The 20,080-nt window shown below is 35.1% G+C and overlaps 1 protein-coding gene across 1 annotated transcript in view; it reads left to right on the top strand.

Moving 5' to 3' along the window:
• The first annotated feature begins 845 nt into the window (after positions 1 to 845).
• Positions 846 to 20,080, top strand: part of Culd (CUB and LDLa domain) — a 52,277-nt gene continuing 33,042 nt past the window's right edge. Inside the window, exons 1-2 of the mRNA XM_072525759.1 lie at positions 846 to 1,135; positions 14,562 to 14,800. Of these exons, the coding sequence (XP_072381860.1) occupies positions 891 to 1,135; positions 14,562 to 14,800 (484 nt within the window). The 5' untranslated portion in view covers positions 846 to 890. The remainder of the gene's footprint in view (positions 1,136 to 14,561; positions 14,801 to 20,080) is intronic.

A 20,080-nucleotide genomic window follows, 5' to 3' on the forward strand; every position in this document is an offset into this window, starting at 1 on the left:
ATAGATTGTACTGATCTTACAAGAATAATAGAAAATGGCAAAAATCGTGCCACGTTTATTTATTTAACACCTTTATAAAAACTAAATTTATTCGCGGCAAAATACAAAACGGCGTACAAAAGCTGCACTCTTTACCTTTAAAATGCATCTTGATTTTTGTCGATAGGACACTTGGATCAAAAGATATCGAATTTTTTCCATCGAGCTGATACAAATTTTATTGAACATTGATTTCGCGCACGTAACTGACATTCAAAATCGACGGTCGCTTCAAGCGTTATATTTCTGAGAGAATGGTTCATTCTACACAAAAAGTGTTAATAAACATTTTTGTTTAAAATTATCTCAGCTACATTTTTTATTTGAAATATTTTTTTCTACGGCGTACAGATTCTTGGTAAATCAAGTTTTTTAGTTTTTACCTCCCTGCAAGGGGAGTTTTTAGGGGGAAGACCGGAGGTAAAAGTGGAAAACTTTTTTACATCTTTTTTAAGTGGCCCAAAATTAATATTCTCGGCAAAATTCAGCTTGTTCGTATGGTTTTTAGATTATTACTGGAGTAATAATGTTCAAGATATAATCTTTTCGTTACGTATTTAATGCGTTCATTTAAAAATAACATAGAAATATGTAAGTATCTACTATTTCTATGGGTTTAATATTTTAAAGTACATTTTGAAACTAAATTTAACAAGTAAGTACAGCTCGTGTTAATTACTTCACAGGTCAGCACGTTTGTCTACGAAGTTTATTTTTTAAGTCCTACCCACCAAGCTAACAAGATCAACGGATACGTTCCAGGGCTTCTTTTATCATTATGTTATTAGTCGTATTTCAGACACCAAATTAAATTTTTACATTTAAAATCGTAGAAAACGTAACAGCCATAGATGCATTTGGTTAATTTTTTATTCTTTGTAATCCCTATTTTTGTTTCGTGCACCGAAAGTTTATTAAACGATATCTGCGGGAAAAATAATGGCAAAAGATTTTATTTGGAGCCTGGAGAAAGTGGCACACTGTTGGCAGAATATAAAAATAATGTATTGGTTCAAAATAGAAATGTTAGTTTGTATAATAAGTGTACAGTAGAGTTTATAACTTGTCCATCTTGTATTGTTGATATTCAGTTTAGGTAAGTGTGTGATTTTTAATTTATAATCATTTAATTAACCCTTAAAAGACGGACTTTTGTTTTTATTAAAAAACTGAAAAAGAGTTCGTGAATTATGTTTTATTTTGAACAAATATTAAAATTATAATAAAAAAATTAAACAATTTAAGTATTTTCTATAAAAAAAAGAAGATTGCCATATGGCAACCGTAGTCCTTCCTACTACCTATATTATAATAAAAATAAAAATTACTAAAACTATGAAAATAATGAACAATAAAAACTATAAATTATTTAGTGTGAAATTGCACATTGCACGCTAAGCATAAGCCAACGTTACATTTAGAGCTCATCGTTCTCATTATAGACTTGCACGTTTTATTTGCACATTTCATTTTCTTATTTTCCGGAGTAGATACCAGAAAATGGCTAAGATTGTCATATCTAATATCATCACTTACTTTACTATTAGTGCTGGATGATAAGCTTAACGATGGTCGACCTAAAGTTTTAGGTGGATCTCTAAACATAGTAGAAGCTAATTTTACAATGTCACGTCTAAATTGTAGCTGTGTACAGTTGTGGCCAGACTGCTTGTAAATAATCCACGCATTTTGTATTGATACATCAATAAGTCAAGAAAAAATGCACCACCACCATTTTTTACCCCTTATACTTATTCTATACCTCGTCCATGAGATCTGTCCCTCCCATTGCTAAATTGTATTTATAGATAACATATGGTCTAGGAACTAAAATATTTTTCTTTTCTTTTCGAGAAAACCTTTTTATTTTCTGTAGCGGCAAAATTCCGTGACTTGTTGACGCAACTGTGAGTACATTATTGTCAGCCCAACGAACAACAAGAAGTATTCCATTTTCTTTATCAAGATCAGAGTCATGTTCAACTCGATTCACTTTTGTCATCTGGGTTTTATTTTTCAGAGGGCAGTTTTTTGGAATACGATTTTCCCTTATCGTTCCAATTCTGTCGTAAATTGTAAATTGTTAAAAATTTGTCTCGTCGCATCATTTCTGAAACACATTTATTTATCATGTCAGATTCCATGTCTCACTAGTATTTTTTGCCAGATAATTCGTATATCCAGTTATGATCAAAATTATTATAAAACATTTCATTTCGTTGATCGTAATTTGGGGATCTGCTAAATTTTTAAAATGCGCATACCTCGTAGATTCTGTAACCAGTAGTTCGATTAATTCTTCATTAATAATCTTTTCGAAAAGTTCAAAGGGCGTGCAGTTACTGCTTCCAAATCTCCCTCTTAGTCCCAGTTTACCTAAAAGTAAATAAAACTTTATAACCTATCTTTTTCGTAAAAATACAAAATATATCTTGGTTTATTTTCTCCATTGCAAAATCCTTTTCGTTCGAATTGCGAACCTGAAGCTCGGCTGGAGGTCGTAACTGGCTTGTTGGTAAATTATCTACCATACCACCATTATCCTCATCGGCAGAATCTTCATTGGTCAATTTATTTGTGTCTGGTGGTTCAATGTAGATTCCCTCCACATCTAAATCGTCCGCGTACGCCATTTGTAATGCCTCTTCAAGAGTAAAGCCTCTTCTAAAATAAAAACATTAAAATAATCGGTGCCGAAAGAGACTCTGGTTGCCATATGACAATTTCAGTTTTTCTCGCCCTAAAATATTTACACACTAAAAGAAAATAACGAACTATTGCAACATAATTAAAATCTAGTCTATTCTTATAAATAAAATCGTATATTAAACAAAAAATAATTTATATTAGGTATTAAAATGTTACTTACACAAATCTGATGTCCATTTTTTTGCACCAACAAAAATCGGATATATACACAACGATGTTAATCAAACCAGCACTAACCTGAGACTGAACTTTCAGTACTACGTTAAAATATACTTATTTTACTATTCAGAATAGCATGTGCCATCATCTTTTTAATAGAGAAACCTACTGAAAAAATGATTTAGGTCACTGCTTTCAATGGTTGCCATATGGCAACCATAGTCTTTTAAGGGTTAAATGGTACTTTATGTTATGTCATTATTCATTTTCTCAAAATTATTTTTAGCATTCCCTTTCTACTCATCACTTTTCCTTTTTTCTTGATCAAATTGACCAACATTATTTTTTAGCCTTTTGTTTACTTTTAAGTATCTCTAACTCTTATAAATGATTTTTCCCCTTTTCATCTCGTCGTAGTTTTTTATACGTTTCCCTGACTTCTAACTGTTAATATCGCTTACCGTTATAATAATTGCCTATCGCTCGCATCCCTTTTTTTTTATAAAAAATCCGTTCCTATAATTTTTATTTGTATACTTCCTTTCCTCTTCCACTATTTTTCTTGTCTTTTCATTTTATTTCAATCATTTCTTCTAGCCGATTTTTCAATTTCATATCAATTTTACTTCTGCTTTCTCAACCTCGTTTTCTGTTATCTTTCTTTTGTTTGAACCTGATATCTTTTTATTTTTTCTATAATCATATTTTTTACGTTTTCTCTTTCATTCCCTGTTAGAATTTTACTTTGCCATTTCAGAATTGTTCACAAAACAGGAAAAAAAAATTGAAAAAAAAAAGATCTTTATGTGATTTATTTTATATTTCGTAGTTTCCAGCGTCTTTTATTAAAATAGTCTTATTTTATTAGATACATTTTACTACAAAGTTCTACTCCATCATCAACCTATATATGTCCACTGCTGGACATAGGTCTCCCTCAGCTCTTTCCATCTGTCTCTGTCTTGTGCGGCTTGCATCCAGTTATTGCTAACACACTTCAGGTCGTCAGTCCATCTAGTTGGTGGGCGTCCTCTGCTACGTATTGCTTCTTGTCTTGGTCTCCACAATACGTTTTGTCCATCGGTTGTCTGATAATCCGGCGACGTGTCCTGCCCAATCCCACTTTAGCGACGCGATTTTTTCGATGGCGTCTGTTGTTTTTGTTCTACGACGTATTTTTTCATCTGGGATTCGGTCCCTCAGAGAGACACCCAACATCTGGCGCTCCATAGCCCTCTCTGAGTCAAGCGAATCTTATTCACTACCTTTTTTGTACGTGTTAATGTTTCCTCTCCATGAGTGAGTACAGGTAACACCAGTTAATTTACCAAATGCTGCCCAGGCTAATCCTATGCGACGTGGAAGCTCACATGCCTGGTTATCTCTGCCCAACCGAATTTCATGTCCTAAGTACTTATACGATGTAGTTTGCACAATATCCCTTCCATCAGCAGCAATATTTAGATTTAGCACAAGATTAGTCATTATTTGCGTCTTGTTCATATTAATCTTTAGTGCGACCTCCAATGAAGCGTGATATAATTTTTCAAACATTATTATTGCATCATCCATACGATCGGTTATAAGGACGATGTCGTACTTGCCGTACTCCTCGTTGTATACAGAATTTATTTGTTTCTTGTTAAGATAATCTTACGCTAGCTGTGGCATTTTGGTAGATATATTTGATTATGTTAGTGTAGCGATGGTCTATTCGTCATTCTGTCAATGCTTTTAACATTTTATAATGGCTTACGGTATCGAATGCTTTCTCGTAGTCGACAAATATCAGCGCCACTGGTTTGTTGTATTCTGCAGATTTCTCTACCAGGTACTTTATCACTAGTAAGTGGTTGTTAGTACTGTATCCTGATCTAAATCCAGCTTATTCTCTAGGCTGATAGAAGTCTAATTTAGCGTTCAGTTTAGTCGTCTTTTTTTTTGATAATTTTTGTAAAAAGTTTATATATGTATCAAAGCAAACTAATAGGACGGTAGGTTTTTATATCTGATATGAGCCATGACCTCACCCTAGAAACAAAAATAAGGCTCCTTAAATGTTATGTGTACTCAGTGCTTATGTACGGAGTAGAAACATGGACATTGAAGGCGGAAACTCTATCAAAACTTCAGGCTTTTGAGATATGGTCATACAGAAGGATCCTGAAGATACCATGGACAGACAAAGTTACCAATGAAGAAGTACTGCGGAGGTTGAACACAACCGCGGATTTGATCAACATCGTGAAGAGCCGTAAGCTGCAGTGCTTGGGACATATAATGAGAAATCAAGGCAGATTGATAAAATTGAATGAAAAAGGGCCCCAGGACAAAGAAGAATATCCTGGCTTGCTAACCTGAGCGCATGGTATAGAAAGACCTCAACACAGCTATTTCGTATAGCAACCAACAAAGTCATCATAGCCAGAATGATCGCCAACGTTCGGAACGGACAGGCACCCTAAGAAGAAGATGATTCCTTGCTTGTGTAATAAAATAATGACGATATTGTTGCATTAAGAAAAAGCTCTTGGCCAAAGCCTGGATAATTTTATTTCCACCTAATTTGATCGCTTCGATCACTACTCCGTCATCGCCAGAGGGTTTGTTATTTTTCATTTCTAAAAGCTCCGTTTTGATTTCGTATGGAGTTATTTCTGGCATTAATTCTGATCCCTGGTTTGTGATTTTGGGTAGGGGCTGATCTAGTCTTTCGTCGGTGCTCTCATACATTTCGCGATAAAAGGATTCGGCAACCTCAATTATTTTGGTTCTATTAGTAGTAATGTTCCCATCTTTCTTTTTGATTTTGTACATATTTTTGTTGCCTATGTTGTTCGTATTTTGTCTCAAAACTTTGAAACTTTTGTTTTCTTGAATTATTTAAGTTATTACTCTTATATTGTTTTCTCTTACGTCTTTTTGGATTGACCAGTGGATATCTTTAGGTATTTAATTTCTTCATTGTTGTGTAGTTGGAGCTGTATTTTTCCATCAGCTGTCTTCTTTTACATTAGTATTTTTTCTTAGTTTTTCTTTATGGGTCAGAACGGTCGGGCAGCACTCCCTTTCCGTTTCCGTTAGAGCCTTCGGTATGCCATTATTTGCTTGATCTACATCTTCTATTTTATCCAGCAAGTCTTGTATATGTCTGATTAGTGTATTTTCATACAGGTCGTTGTTTTCTGGGGGAATCCATTCCTTTTTTCTTATTTTTAGGATCATCTTTGTTCTTTCCAATTTAACATTTAATAGTATCTTAGCTCGGATTAATCTGTGGTCGCTTCTTGTTGAAAATTTGTTGACTACTTCGATGTATTTGATTATTTCTTCTCTGTTTGTTATGATAAAATCTATTTCATTTTTGACACTGCCATCTGGGCTGATCCATGACTATTTACGCTGAGGCTTTTTACCCAAAAAAGTTCATGATAAATGATACTCCATACAATCCAATATTTTGGACAAACGTTTTGTACATTTTTATTTTGTTGTTTTTAGTTACTTTACTGCTCCACAGCAGGCTGTTTAGCGGTCTAGTTGTTACTCAGTCTTGGCCAGACTGACCGACTATGTACATATTACTTCCAGTAAAACAGAAAAGTTTCTGTTTCTTTTATTACGTGTGACCATGTGAATATCATTTGCTTCGTTTCCTACTCTAGATATTCACTTTTTTATGGTGTTTATAGAGAGACCTCATTGGATATATTTTTCAATTAGTTTTAGAAACATATAATCAATGTTTCCTTTATCTTCTTCTTCTTCTAGTTCCATGACCGTTATCGATCGTTGGATATCATGTTGGCTACCATATTCGCTATCGTGACTTTATTGACAGTAGCTCTAAATAACGATGTAGTTGATTTTCCATACCATTGCCTTCGATTTATCAACCATGATGTTCTTCTTCTATCAGGATCAAGATTACCTTGGATCTTTCCCTGAATGATCAGATGTAAAAGATCATATTTTTCAGGGTGTCTCATAATTCGAACTCTAAGGTCAATGCTAAGATCGTGACTGCAAAGTACGTTTCTCATTTTTACAAAGGCAGCTCGGGCTTGTTCTATTCGACTTTTAATTTCTGCGGTTGGATCCCAGCTCTCATTGATATTACTGCTGAGATACACGAGTTTCTCTACTCTATCCAGTGTGGCATCTCCGACTTTTATACCGTCATCCTGTATATAATTTTGTTTGCTAACTATCATATATGGAGTTTTCTTAACGTTGAGTTTTAATCCATACTGATCACAAGTCTGTTTTATTTTGTTCATTAGATTTTGAAGGTCTTATCCGCAATTAGCAAGCACTAAGGTATCGTCGGCATATCTAATATTGTTGACGGTTACTCCATTCACAATAATACTTTCGGTTGTCTCCATTTAGGCTTCCTTAAATATTTCCTCCGAATATAAGTTAAAAAGTAAAGGCGACAATATACAACCTTGTCTCACTCCTCTTTTTGTATTTACTTATTTCATCCGACAGTTCTTGTTCAATCTTTATTCTTGCCACTTGATGCCAGTATAGATTTGTAATTATTCGTAGATCTTTATCGTAAATCCAGCTGTTTCCAATATTTCTAGCATTTTGTTATGTCGGACTTTGTCAAAAGCCTTTTCAAAATCGATTGCACAAATTTACACATTTTGATTTATATCTCTGCATCTCTGTACTAGCACCTGTATACTAAACAAGGCTTCTCTTGTACCCAAGCCACTCCTAAACCCAAATTTAGTATTGCTAATTCTGTCCTCTAACAGCGTGTAAATTCTGCTGTGTATTACTCACAGGAAGATCTTCAAAACGTGACTCATCACGTTTCCTTTATACTTTAGAATAATTGCCTGGTCCTCCGCAACGTGCAGTGTAAATGATCTCAAACGGAATACCCATACTATAGCACTTTCAGATTCAGACTTCAGAAATGTTCATTGGTTTAAATCACAATACTTATTTAAAGCAATAGCTCTCCTAACAAAACAAACATTTATTCTTCCATGACCGTTAGTCATCTGGGTGGTTGGCCAGAATATAAAACAACATTTTTTTGTTATAAATAACAATCACATTGACAATAGTTAAAAAAATATCATTCTTAAGTTATCAGTAATGTAAGTATATCCTCAAGCGATCGTTTAAATATGATCATCGTAATATTCCATACCTAGGATATGATTACTCCAGACATACTAAAGAGGAAAAGGTCACTCAATAATTTAATTAATTAATAATAAATAATTAATAATTATTTATTAATAAATATAAATTACATTTTAAAAAATTAGATTCAATTTTACAGATTAGCATGTTATGAGGCCAATAGTTATATTCCAATACAAGATTATATCTATACTTCCATGCATCCCTTGCGTATCCAACTAGTTTCCTCCGGCACAAACCTCTTATAAGTTACAACAATTCTTCCCTTACCAATGTATTTTTTCCAAACCATTTCATTCTGTATTCACGTAGTACCGAGTATCGCAAAAAGAAATGAGGAATATCTTATTACAGAAAGCACACATTTTCCTATCATCAGCCCTACCATGTCTATAATCGAGATACAATGTACCATATCTAGTCTTAAATATCCACCTTTTATCATTAAATTACATTTCATCGTTTATATAATCCATATTAACGCCGAGTCCAATTACATCTCTATAATAACTGCAGAAATTTAATTCAGTTGCTTTCTTCAATGCTCCTTTCCTTGTAACAGCTCGAATGGCTCCTATCACCTCTTCCAGCTTATCCACCCAAAATTTCTATCTTCTCAGTCCGTGTTAAATTTCAAGCCCCATCTCTCGCCCATGTTCCAATCTCTTCTCCAACCACAGTTACCTCTTATCATTTCCTTAAGAAGAAATTTTGGCAGACGTCCTTTCTCATACTCTAGCACTCTATTGACATAATTTTTATGTAAGGTCATCGTAAATAGATACATACACATGCTCTATGTCAGTTTCTAAATCGAACATGCAGTTTGGGCAGTAACTGGGAATATTCAGCATTTTTTTTATAAAAAACCTTTTTACCTTCTCAATTTCCTTAAATTCTCCAAGTCCCCAACTTCAGCTCCATAAGTCAGAATAGATCGGACTACCCCTTCATATATGAGCACCTCAGATGATAGTGGAAGATTCGCCTTAGCTAAAACCTGTCACCAAGCCATGTTTATAGCTGCTCTAGCTGCTCTTCGTTTATCGTTAAAGTGAGCACTAAAAGATAGCCGCGGTATTAATTTCACTCCCCAATATAGGAGTCCCAAAATTCTATTATTAACGACTTCCACCATTTCTCCATTTATTTTCCACTTTTCTAATATTTCCATCCTCTAAACACCATAATTTCTGACTGTCCAAGCAGATCTTTAAATTCCATAGACTACAATACTCACCTAATTTATTAACCATAATTTGTAAAACGCTCTAACTGCTTGCTAACACTACCATATTATCAGCATAAACCAATATTCTAATGATAAATCCATTTAAATCAACGCCTCCCCTCCTCGAAAATCATGTAGGTTTCATAATTTTCTAGGTTACCCATATCACAGTTAAACCAACGTAACGTACCGTTCCTCTCCCAAACTGCCGATTGTGTTCCCCTACAGCTAAGCTTGTAATACAGCGATTGTCGATCAATCGTATCAAACGCTTTACTGAAGTCCACAAACAAAGCATCTTCTAAGTTCTAAGTTCTCTTATAACAATTTCGTATTTTAATTATACTTGTCAAGTTAAACAGTTGATCTACTGTAGCATATCCGTCTCTATAACCTGCTTGGTATTCTTGAGAGAAAAGAGCTTGGCTACTGCGTTTAGGTAACTTATTCCTCTGTAATTCATTACACATCATCCGTCGAACTTTTCTTGTGCAAAGAAAAAATGGTACCGGGAAAAATCCGGAACTGATGCTCGATTATACATTGCGTTAAAAGCAATCAATAACTTTGTGCTAGTAACAGAAATATTTTTATAAAACTCGGCCGGTATCCTATCGGTGCCGGGTGGATTATTTTTCTTTCGGCTTGTGAGCGCTACATTTAGTTCCGTCATATTAAACCTCCTAGACGTAGAAAGGAATGAGCACAAATCAGATAAAGTAGAAAAAATATCCTAGGCTGCTTATTGATAGAACATGCATTGTCGTAATTAAATTCATTTGGTGTGCATGGTCCAACACCAAAAGGTACCAATGGGTCTACTGATAAAGTAAAAAAGTGAACGTATAACAATGAACGTAATTTACAAGAGAATATATGTTTCCTTAATAATTTTTTACACACCATTTAATCCACCACTCATAACAGATGCGCCATCATAACTTTGAGCAATTAATTTGTTCGGAGTATGTTTTAATAAGGAATTTAAGACATATAAAATGCATTCAGCGATTGATTTGGCATCATGTCCGTCCACCACTTAAAATCTTTAAAATCTCTCAACTGGTCGTCCTTTACACAAATATCGGAAAACTATAACTAACTGTAATTCACCAGGAACTTTCGTCATTTTATCGGAAATCACTGCAACACAAGGAGAATTTTCAATTTCTTTCCTAATTCCTCTTGATAAACATCTAACTTGCACTCAAGAAGTTATTTTTGGGTTGTTTTTGAGGTACCTTTAAAATATTTGGAATTTTGAATATGAACCTTTAAATCGTTGTATAATTCGGCGCTAAAATTAATCAGCTCCGTAAATATGCCTCTATTTTCTGAATTTTTCTTTTCGTCGTGACCTCTTAAAGCTAACTCGAAAGCTCCACACAACCTTATACAATTTACAATTTGATTCAAAACATATCGATTCTTATCCATTTGTTTATTAGTTTATTAGTTTATTTGCAACCACACAACCAGCTATTTTTATCATAAATAGTTTTATTAAATTTACAAAAGCGACATTTTTGTCCACTTCCACTTTGTTTTTGAATTTTTAAATCGGGTATAGTCCGACTTAGTTCTTTAATTTGTAGTTTTTTCTAACGAAAACCCACTAAAAGAGTTTTTTAAGATACTAATTTGATTCATTGTAAATTAATAAATTAAAGTTTAATTATAAATATAAAAACTTAGTAATAGATAATATACATAATAAAAGCGACAAGCGAGCGCGTACAGAAATTTAAAATAAATGGATACTATCTTACGATCTAGTAGAAGATCTTTCTTCTTGAGCCCGACACAAAGATTTTTAACGTATTATTAAAAGTCCAATATAGCTCTATCTGTGTTACTTATACAGGGTGTTTCAAAAAGGTATGTCATAAATTAAATCACGCATTCCGGCGACAAAAATAAATTGATTGAATCCAACTTACCTTAGTACAAAAGTGTACACAAAAAAAGTTACAGCCCTTTGAAGTTACAAAATAAAAATTGTTTTTTTGCATTATCTCCTAAACTACTTGACATTTTGTAATAAAAATGGACACGTTACTTTCTTGCTCTGAAAGCATTTTTCATACAAAAGAAACAACGAAATCTAAGCGCACAGAAAAATTTTAAGGGGGGTGTGCAGCTCTAAATCCCCCCAAACTTTTGAGTATGTTATTAGTACATTATTTTTAAAACTTTTTTGCCTCTTATCACTTTTTCGAAAAACTAGTTTTTTCCTAGTTTAGTTACAATTATACAATAGTTACAATTAGTTTCTACGGATACAATAATTACAAACAGTTCCATCAATAATAGTCAATAATTTGAAGCTATTGTGTGAATAAGATTAATATTAAAAATGTTGATATTACAATGGCCTACACATTTCAGGAAATGGCAGATATGCATTTAACTTTGGGTAAGTTGGATCAGATTAAATTATGATTTCAATAAACTATCGGGAATATCGTAGGTGAATGTTAAGGAAGTAGTGCAGCAGCCGCAAGGCGTTATGCAGTAAAATACCCCAATCGAAATACACCCGATAGACGATTATTTCTGACCATTGATCGTCGTTTACGGGAAACGGGTACATTTCAACCGCAAGTTGCTGGCAATAGTGGTCGTCCAATAATGGATGCAACTGACGAAGACATTTTAGAAATCATTGAAGAAGTCCCTGGAACAAGTACAAGGGTAATAGCTGCTCAACTAAATGTTCCTCACGTAAGGGTTTGGAGGCGTTTGAAGGATCAGCTGCTTAAACCCTATCACTTAACAACGGTTCAAGAGTTATTGGTTGAAGATTATCCTAAAAGGATTGGATTTTGCGATTGCATGTTAATGGAAAACACTCGAAAAGTTAATTTTATTAGAAATATTTTGTTTACCGACGAGGCTAATATGCCCAGTATCTCTTCCCAACAATTTAAATGGTGATATTTATTTGCAGTTCTTGGCAAACCATTTACAAGAGTATTTACAAGGCAAAATATGTGGTTTTTATAAGATGGTGCTCCACCGCATTACAGTAATGAAGTCCGGGAACACCTTTGCAGGCAGTATTCTTGTCGGTGGATTGGAAAGGGTCGTGACGCACCTATTTCTTGGCCACGCAGAAGTCCAGGTCTTAACCCCATGGACTTTTGCTTACGGGGGTTTATGAAAGAGAAAGTGGATTCTGTAACAATAGAGGACGAACACTAATTGAGGGTTAAAATAATTAAAGCTGCAAATCAATTTCGTCAGAAAAATATGATTTTTCAGCGCATTCGATTTTCCTTATTAAAACGATACCGAATGTGTATAGAAGAAAATGTGGGGCATTTTGAACATTTATTGTAATATCATATTTATAGAGGCGCTTAGATTTTGTTTTGTTTCTTTTGTATGAAAAATGCTTTCAGAACAAGAAAGTAACGTGTCCATTTTTATTACAAAATGTCTAGTAGTTTAGGAGACAATGCAAAAAAAAACAATTTTTGTTTTGTAAATTCAAAGGGCTGTAACTTTTTTGTGTACACTTTTGTATTAAGATAAGTTGGATTCAATCAATTTATTTTTGTCCCTGGAATGCGTGATTTAATTTATGACATACCTTTTTGAAACACCCTGTATAGAATGCTCCTAAAATCTTTCCCTTGTCATACGCACCAGTATGATAATGGTACACAGATTAAGATGGTAAGATTATCCCACACAGTTGCCAGATTTTATATAATTTATGATGATAAAAAGAAATACACACAAAAAATTAACAGGCATTAAGACGTTTTAAAGATAAAAAATATGTTTCGGCATAAAATTAAGATAATGCCATGGCTCTATGCCACTACCTCACGAGCGGCCACTGGTGCAGTGCCGTTTCGTAGAGCGTTCACTCGATACGTATCCTGTCCCTAATCCATAGAAAATTCCACTAATGCATCACTCTAATGTGCCTATCGAACAGTTTTTCTTGAGTCTTCAGTACGAATGACACCAGACTTATCGATTTCATAGGCTTAGTTTGTTTGTCCAGTTTCGCCAGGTTTGGGTATAAGCCTTCACGCTTTTGGTATGTACTCCAGTTCTAAGCTAGACTGTAATATCATACATAGTTTTTTGTACATAATGTACAATAATATAGTATTTAGTTTAATAAGTTGTTAACTTTTTTCAGTTCTATTTGTATATATATTCAGGGATTCTACAGTATTCACAGCCTTCCCTCGCTCAATCGTTTCCATCTCTCTCTGTTGTCCCATTCTCCATCGTTTAGGCCTCTCTTCCTCATGGCGTCGTCTACTTCGTTCCTTCAGGATTTTCGGGGTCGTCCTCTTTTCCTCCTTCCTATGGGGCTCCATTCGGTTATTCTCTTTATCCATCTGCTGTCGCTAGTTCTTCTTACATGTCCATACCACTTTAGTCTTTTTTGTTCTATATATGTTAGTATGTCTGTTTCTATTGATGTTCTTTGCTTAATTTCGTCATTACTTCTCCTATCCATTCTTGTTACTCTGCAGCATCTTCGCAGGCATTCCATCTCTGTTGCTACTATCTTACTGCTGTTTTTCTTATTTATGGTCCAATTTTCAGCCCCATATGTCCTAATACTTCGCTCTAATGTTTTATAAATCTGTGTTTTTGTCTTCATATTTGGGTGTCTATCCCACCATACCGAGTTAAGTTGTCGGATTGCTGTTCTTGTTTGTCCTAATCTTTGTGTAATTTCTTCCTCTGTTGTTGCCTTTTTCGTGATTATAAACCCCAAGTATTTGAATTTATCCGTTCCTTTGATTGTTACGTTGTCATCAATCTGTAGATCTTCTATGTCTTCTTCACTTGTAGATAGGTACTCTGTTTTCGCGAGGTTAATATCTAGGCCAGCCTTGGTATATTCTTCTTGTAGTTTCTTCATCATGTAGCTGAGGTCGTCTTGGTCTTGTGCAATCACTACTTGATCGTCTGCAAAGCTTAATGTATATAGGTATTCGTTCCGTACCGGTACTCCCATGCCTTCGCATTTTCTTTTTCATGTAGTCAAGGCTTTCTTTAAGTATATTTTGAATAGGGTTGGAGATGTGGAACAACTCTACAGAAGCCCTTTTGTTGTGGTGAAGTCTCCTATGATTCTTGTTCCCATTTTAATGGACACTTTATTTTCTTTATACAGAGCTTTTGCAGCTTCTATGAGTTCCGTCTGTATTTCTAATTTATACATTGCCTCCCATAGTTATATTTGTACTTATATTTTTTATAAACCTTTATATTACAGGTACTTAAATATATCTAGAAATTGTGGAAAGGCTTCAGTTTTCGATACTTGTGGTTGTGATTATGTTTGGATATATGAACCTCCCATTGACGATGCTTCTGGAGAACAATTTTGCGGGAGGTTTATCAAAAGTAATACATCGAATTTGACTTACATTAGTAAAACAAGGACATTGGCTTTTACTTTTGTGTATAATAATGAATATGGACATGCCTTTACGCTGGACTATTTTACAAAAAGTAAGTATAAATTTATAATTTTTGTATTGTAAATAATAATAACTATTTTACTGGGAATAATAATAATAAGCAATAATATATTTGTTTGTCCATGTTCATTGTCTATGTATATTAAAATGTCCATGTTCTCTTTGAGCGTTGGAGATCAACAATGCGATTTAAATTCTATCTACGATCTTTCGAAAGAACGAAGTTGTATTTTATCTGTACCACCAACTGATTCCTCAAACAGGATTTTATTGTACAACCTGGTCTTCTACTGTTGTCCATTTTGTCTTCGAAGATAATTTGCAATCAAATACATTTATTGTTGTGCATATCAAAAATAAATAATATTATCTGTATCGAACCTTTCAGGATTTTAAAGTTTTAAAGTTAACAGTTCCAAATAAAGTCGGTCCCTCGATTACAAATTAGAAATAAAGCTATTTTCTCTATCACTGAGACCTCTTTTTTTAGTATTCCAAACGAGGCATTGGCGATAAAGAGAGCAAACTTAACATTTTCTAAAAAAGTTTTTTTCGTCGTTCGTTTTTAAGGTATATTTTCTACAGTATACGATGATAAAATTGTCGAATTCGCTCTTGTTGTAATATCTTAAGCATGATTATCTAAAGATAAATATTTGAAATATTTACTTTAATGGATGGAAGAGGTTTTATTTCATTAGAGCTTACCATGAGTACGATTACAAGAGGCAGAAATATACCAGAAATCAAACCTTAACTATCTATTTCATTTTTATTAGCAAGAAATGCGTTTGTAAAAACGAAAGCAATTCTCTGTAATAAAGATATTAGAGGTAAAGAGATATTACCTGTTTTCGATGATACAATATAGACTTGAAAGCTGTACACCGAAGGAAAAAAACGTAAATAAGCTACAGTCATTTGAAATGTGGTATTACAGAAGTATGCTTATAATAGCATGGACACAAAAGAAAAGGAACACGGAAGTATTCCGCGAAATGGACAAAGAAGACGAAATAATCAACACAGTAAAAATAAGAAAGTTACAATATTGGAATTTACAAATTTGGGACACTTAATGAGGTGACAGCGATATGAAATGCTAATATTGACAATACAGGGAAATATAAGAGGAGGAAGGAGTGTGAGAAAGATGTGTGTCATGATTAAATTTAAGAAACTGGTTTAAAAGCAGTTCAATAGAACTCTAGAACTCTTCAGAGCAGCAATAGATAGAGTAAAGATAGTGATGATGATATCCAACGTCCGGTTGAAAGACGGTACTCAAAGAAGAAAAGGAAGTTCGAGATTGAAGCGACGGTATTTGATAATCAATGGTCAACGTTGTGTTCCTGCACATCAGTTCTCAGTTCTTAAGTTTATTTATCTTAAAGACAACGTGACTGCAATTTTTTTTGTTTTTGTAAAAATATAACTAACATAGAACTTTCCAATGACATTGTTCTGAATCTGTAGAGTAGGGAGGGCAAGTTAAGTCCCACAGCAGTTAGGCTACAATTGACACATTGTGCATCCTCCCAGAGAGCTGTCGTCCTTAGCTCATTGTCCATCCTGCCATTTTTAGGAAGATGGACAAGTCACCAGGGGCCATCTCTCCTTTATGTGGACAGGTGTGGACCAGGGCTCGCCGAACGTACACTCTCGTTAAACGATATCACCGTAACGATAACTCCAGGCATTCATATAGGACATACTATACAGGTTCGTCTTCTTGTTCAAACTTCCTGCATAGAGGCGTGTCTTCTAGCCCCAGTCCGTTTAGGTGTTTGGTTAGTTGGTAATGACCAGTTAAAAAACCAACTGTCAAGCGTAGTTTTTTGCTGGTCATTCCCAAGTACTTCTTTGATGCTGACTTTTCAAGGTTACTTAGTATTACCCTGGCAAGTCTACATCCTTGCCGTTCTTCCCATATTTTCACTGTGTGCGTGTAGAAGTGACATTTGGCAATTTCCGCGATTGTTCTAGTTGCATAACCAAAAAGATCCCCAGCCCCTAAGACCCTAGCTAATTGGTCAGCAATGCGGTTGCCTTTATTCTTATTGTGTCCGTTAACTCACCTCATGGTGCTATTATTATCATCCGAAACTTAAGTTAGTGACTCGTGATACTCCATTACTAATCCTGTTGTGACACGTGGTCTATTCAAGGTTAGTAGCGCTTGTCTGCTATCTGTGCAAATTATTGTAGTTTTCCTGGGTATACCTTTTTGGGTTATCTCTTTTGTGGCTATGAAGATACCAGCCAGTTTTGTCTGACCTACGCTGGCATTTTTGCCCATACTTCACTTTATTCTTAGGTTCAGTGATCTGGAGTATATCCCGCATACTGAGCCTTCTTCTATTTTGGAGCCATCGGTGTATAAGCAATACGTATTTGCAACGTTTGACTCCCTATACTATCTCGTTTCGATTTTGTAGTGATTGTTAAAAACAAACTTTGGTTTAATTGAGTCGCAGACTACCTGTAATAGAGGCAGCGCCTCCAGCTCTCCCCGTCAGAAACGAGTTCTCAATTGTACCATTCCTAAATCAAGGTTTGCACCAGCTGAGCGCAGTCACATCATTGTCAACAGCGCCACCTCTTTGACATTTAAGTCTAGAGGGATGATGCCAATGAGCAACTCCATTCCAGGAGCTGATGTTGTTTTTCCAGCAAAAGACGCTTAGAAACGAAATATACCGACTAATTTTTTGTTGCATTTCTACCGCACCAAACCTTTTGTATTCGATTCTATATTATATTTTTTCAAGTTCAAATGTATTTTTTTAAGTGGATTGGAAATTGTTATTAACAAATAACTTATAACAACAAAACAATTTCCCAAATCGATTCGACTTAAGTATAATTAAGAATATTTTGACAGTCATTTTTATCTGGTTCAAAACATAGTTTTAAATTTACAAAGATTTGTAAGTGCCGCGCCGCCCGCCTGTATCTCCGTGACCGTTATATTATCATATACAGCGATAAATTGCATATTCAAAATATTTGGTTCCATGTTTTGAGCAAGATCAATCAATTTATCCTTGTCAAAATATTCTTACTTGTACTTAAAGGTTTAAAGATTAGAAAGATATTTTTTAGAATTGCAATTAATTTAGTAATTGTTTAGAAAAAAATTTCAAAAATTACTAATTATGGCATTTTTTCCACAAAAAATGGCAAATAACTCGAAAAGGAAGCATTTTTCAAAAAATTACCAAGAAAGAAAAAGTTTTTACTTTGATAAGATACCTTCTAAAAAAACTCAAAGCGATTCGGGAAAGTTTTTTTTGTTATAAGTCATTTGCTAATAAAAATTTCCGGTCCACTTAAAAAATTTAAAAAAGTACATGTGAACTTGAAAAAATATATAGAATCGAATAAAAATTTTTGGTGCTGTAGAAATAAAAAAATTAATCGGCTTATGCTCTGCTTATAGGGGTAAACCACTTGCCTAATATTGTTTAGTTTATTAATCGCTGTTGCCTGTAGCACTTTTGGTACACAAGCAATAGCTCCGTAAGTTAGCATTGGCCTAGTAGGAGCAATGCAGATCCAGGCGATCACTCTGGGCGAAAAGCTCCATGTGCGTTTGACTGTTCGTCGAAACTGCTTATAGGCAACATATGCTCTTTTAGCTCTACCATTTAAGTGGGAGTTCCATGTTAATAGCCTGTCAAGGGTAATACCAAGGTATGTCACCTCGCCAGACTGTAGTTTAAAATCCTTGGGGGTATTAACCCCGTGATTCTTCTTTTCCTGGTGAAGAGGACCATCTCTATCTTCTTAAGATTTATAGATAGTGACTGTTCCTTGCGCCATGTTTCTATTAGTTGGAGAGCAACTTGTAATGTCTCACTTGGTGTGTTCTCAAACTTACCGCTTTGCAGGACAGTAATATCGTCTGCATAGGCTATTGGTAGTACCCGTTGCTACTGAGCTGGTCAACCAGGGTATCTAGAACTATGTTTCAAAGGAGTGGTGATAGCACCCTTCTCTGTGGACACCCCTTTGTAACCATACCTCTAACAAAAACTGTCTTCTACACTTATGCTTATTGCTCCATTAGAGAGCATACTGAATATCCATTCGCTCACGGCCAGGGGAACACTCCTGACATCGAGCTGTTGACTGATCGTTGGGAATGTGGTTTTATCAAACGCTCCCTCAATGTCTATGAATATACCTACGGTGGATTCTTTATCATTCAGCGATCTTTCTATTCTTCCCACTACTTGATGCAGTGCAGAATCGGTAGATCTTCCCGAAGTATATGCATGTTGATTTGGATGAAGTGGGTTATGAACCAGAACTTCATCTCTTATGTGCCTCTCACAGCATTTTCATAGTTTTTAAGAGAAAAAATGTTAAGCGAATTGGTTGGAAAGCCTTAGGTAGGGTGTAGTCCATCCTAACTGGTTTTGGTATGAAGACCACACGTACCTCTCTCCACTTCCTAGGAATATAGCTCAGAGCCAGAAAGGCGCTCAATATTCCCACAAAGTGCGGCAGAAGGATATCCAATCCCCAGCTTAGTAGGGCTGGATATATGCCGTCAGGCCCTGGTGATTTGAAAGCGGTGAAGCTTAATACGGCACATCTCACCTTTTCTTCATTAATCACTGTTCTAGCGAAATGGCAGTCGTTTAGTGAGGGTATAATTGTTTCTTCCATCCAGTTTGGTGTTGTTGAGGTGCTAGAACCGGGGAAGTGTGTTTTCTTCAGGATCTCAGCACTTTCGCAAAGGTCGGAAGTTTTGCTTCTATCTTCTTTCGTTAGTATGCCGATATGCCGATGTGCGTTTTTGACCCTGACCTTTTTGTGCCAAATTCTTTATGAAAGAGACTTGTGAAGGTGAATGAGTGGTAGAAAAATGTATCTAAAAAGAAACGAAATTCAGGTGTCTGTAGAATTTCAAGAAAGACCAAAAAAGTACCTATGTAAAATTGGATCTCCTTGCGTCTGCGAATGTTTTGAAAAAAATGGTGCTAACCACGTTAGCCATATTCTCGAATCATTCTGGAAAATCCGGAAGTATAACCTACATAATGCTTACCTATCCAAGTTGTTAATCAGTAAAGTGGCAGCCGTAGCTCAATGGCTTACTGGTTTAACAAGCTGGAGGGTCCAGGTTCGAATCCCGCCACCGAATTTTTTTTCAATTTTTAATTTAACTGAGCTACCACCGTGCTTCGGAGGGCACGTAAAGCCGTCGGTCCCGGCTACGAAATTATGAGTCAACATAAGTCACATTAGGGGCACTTGCGCGACCTGAAAACCCAACACTAGACCTTAGCCAGAAGATTAC

Source organism: Diabrotica undecimpunctata, chromosome 3 (assembly GCF_040954645.1).
Source record: "Diabrotica undecimpunctata isolate CICGRU chromosome 3, icDiaUnde3, whole genome shotgun sequence".
Lineage (NCBI taxonomy): Eukaryota > Metazoa > Arthropoda > Insecta > Coleoptera > Chrysomelidae > Diabrotica > Diabrotica undecimpunctata.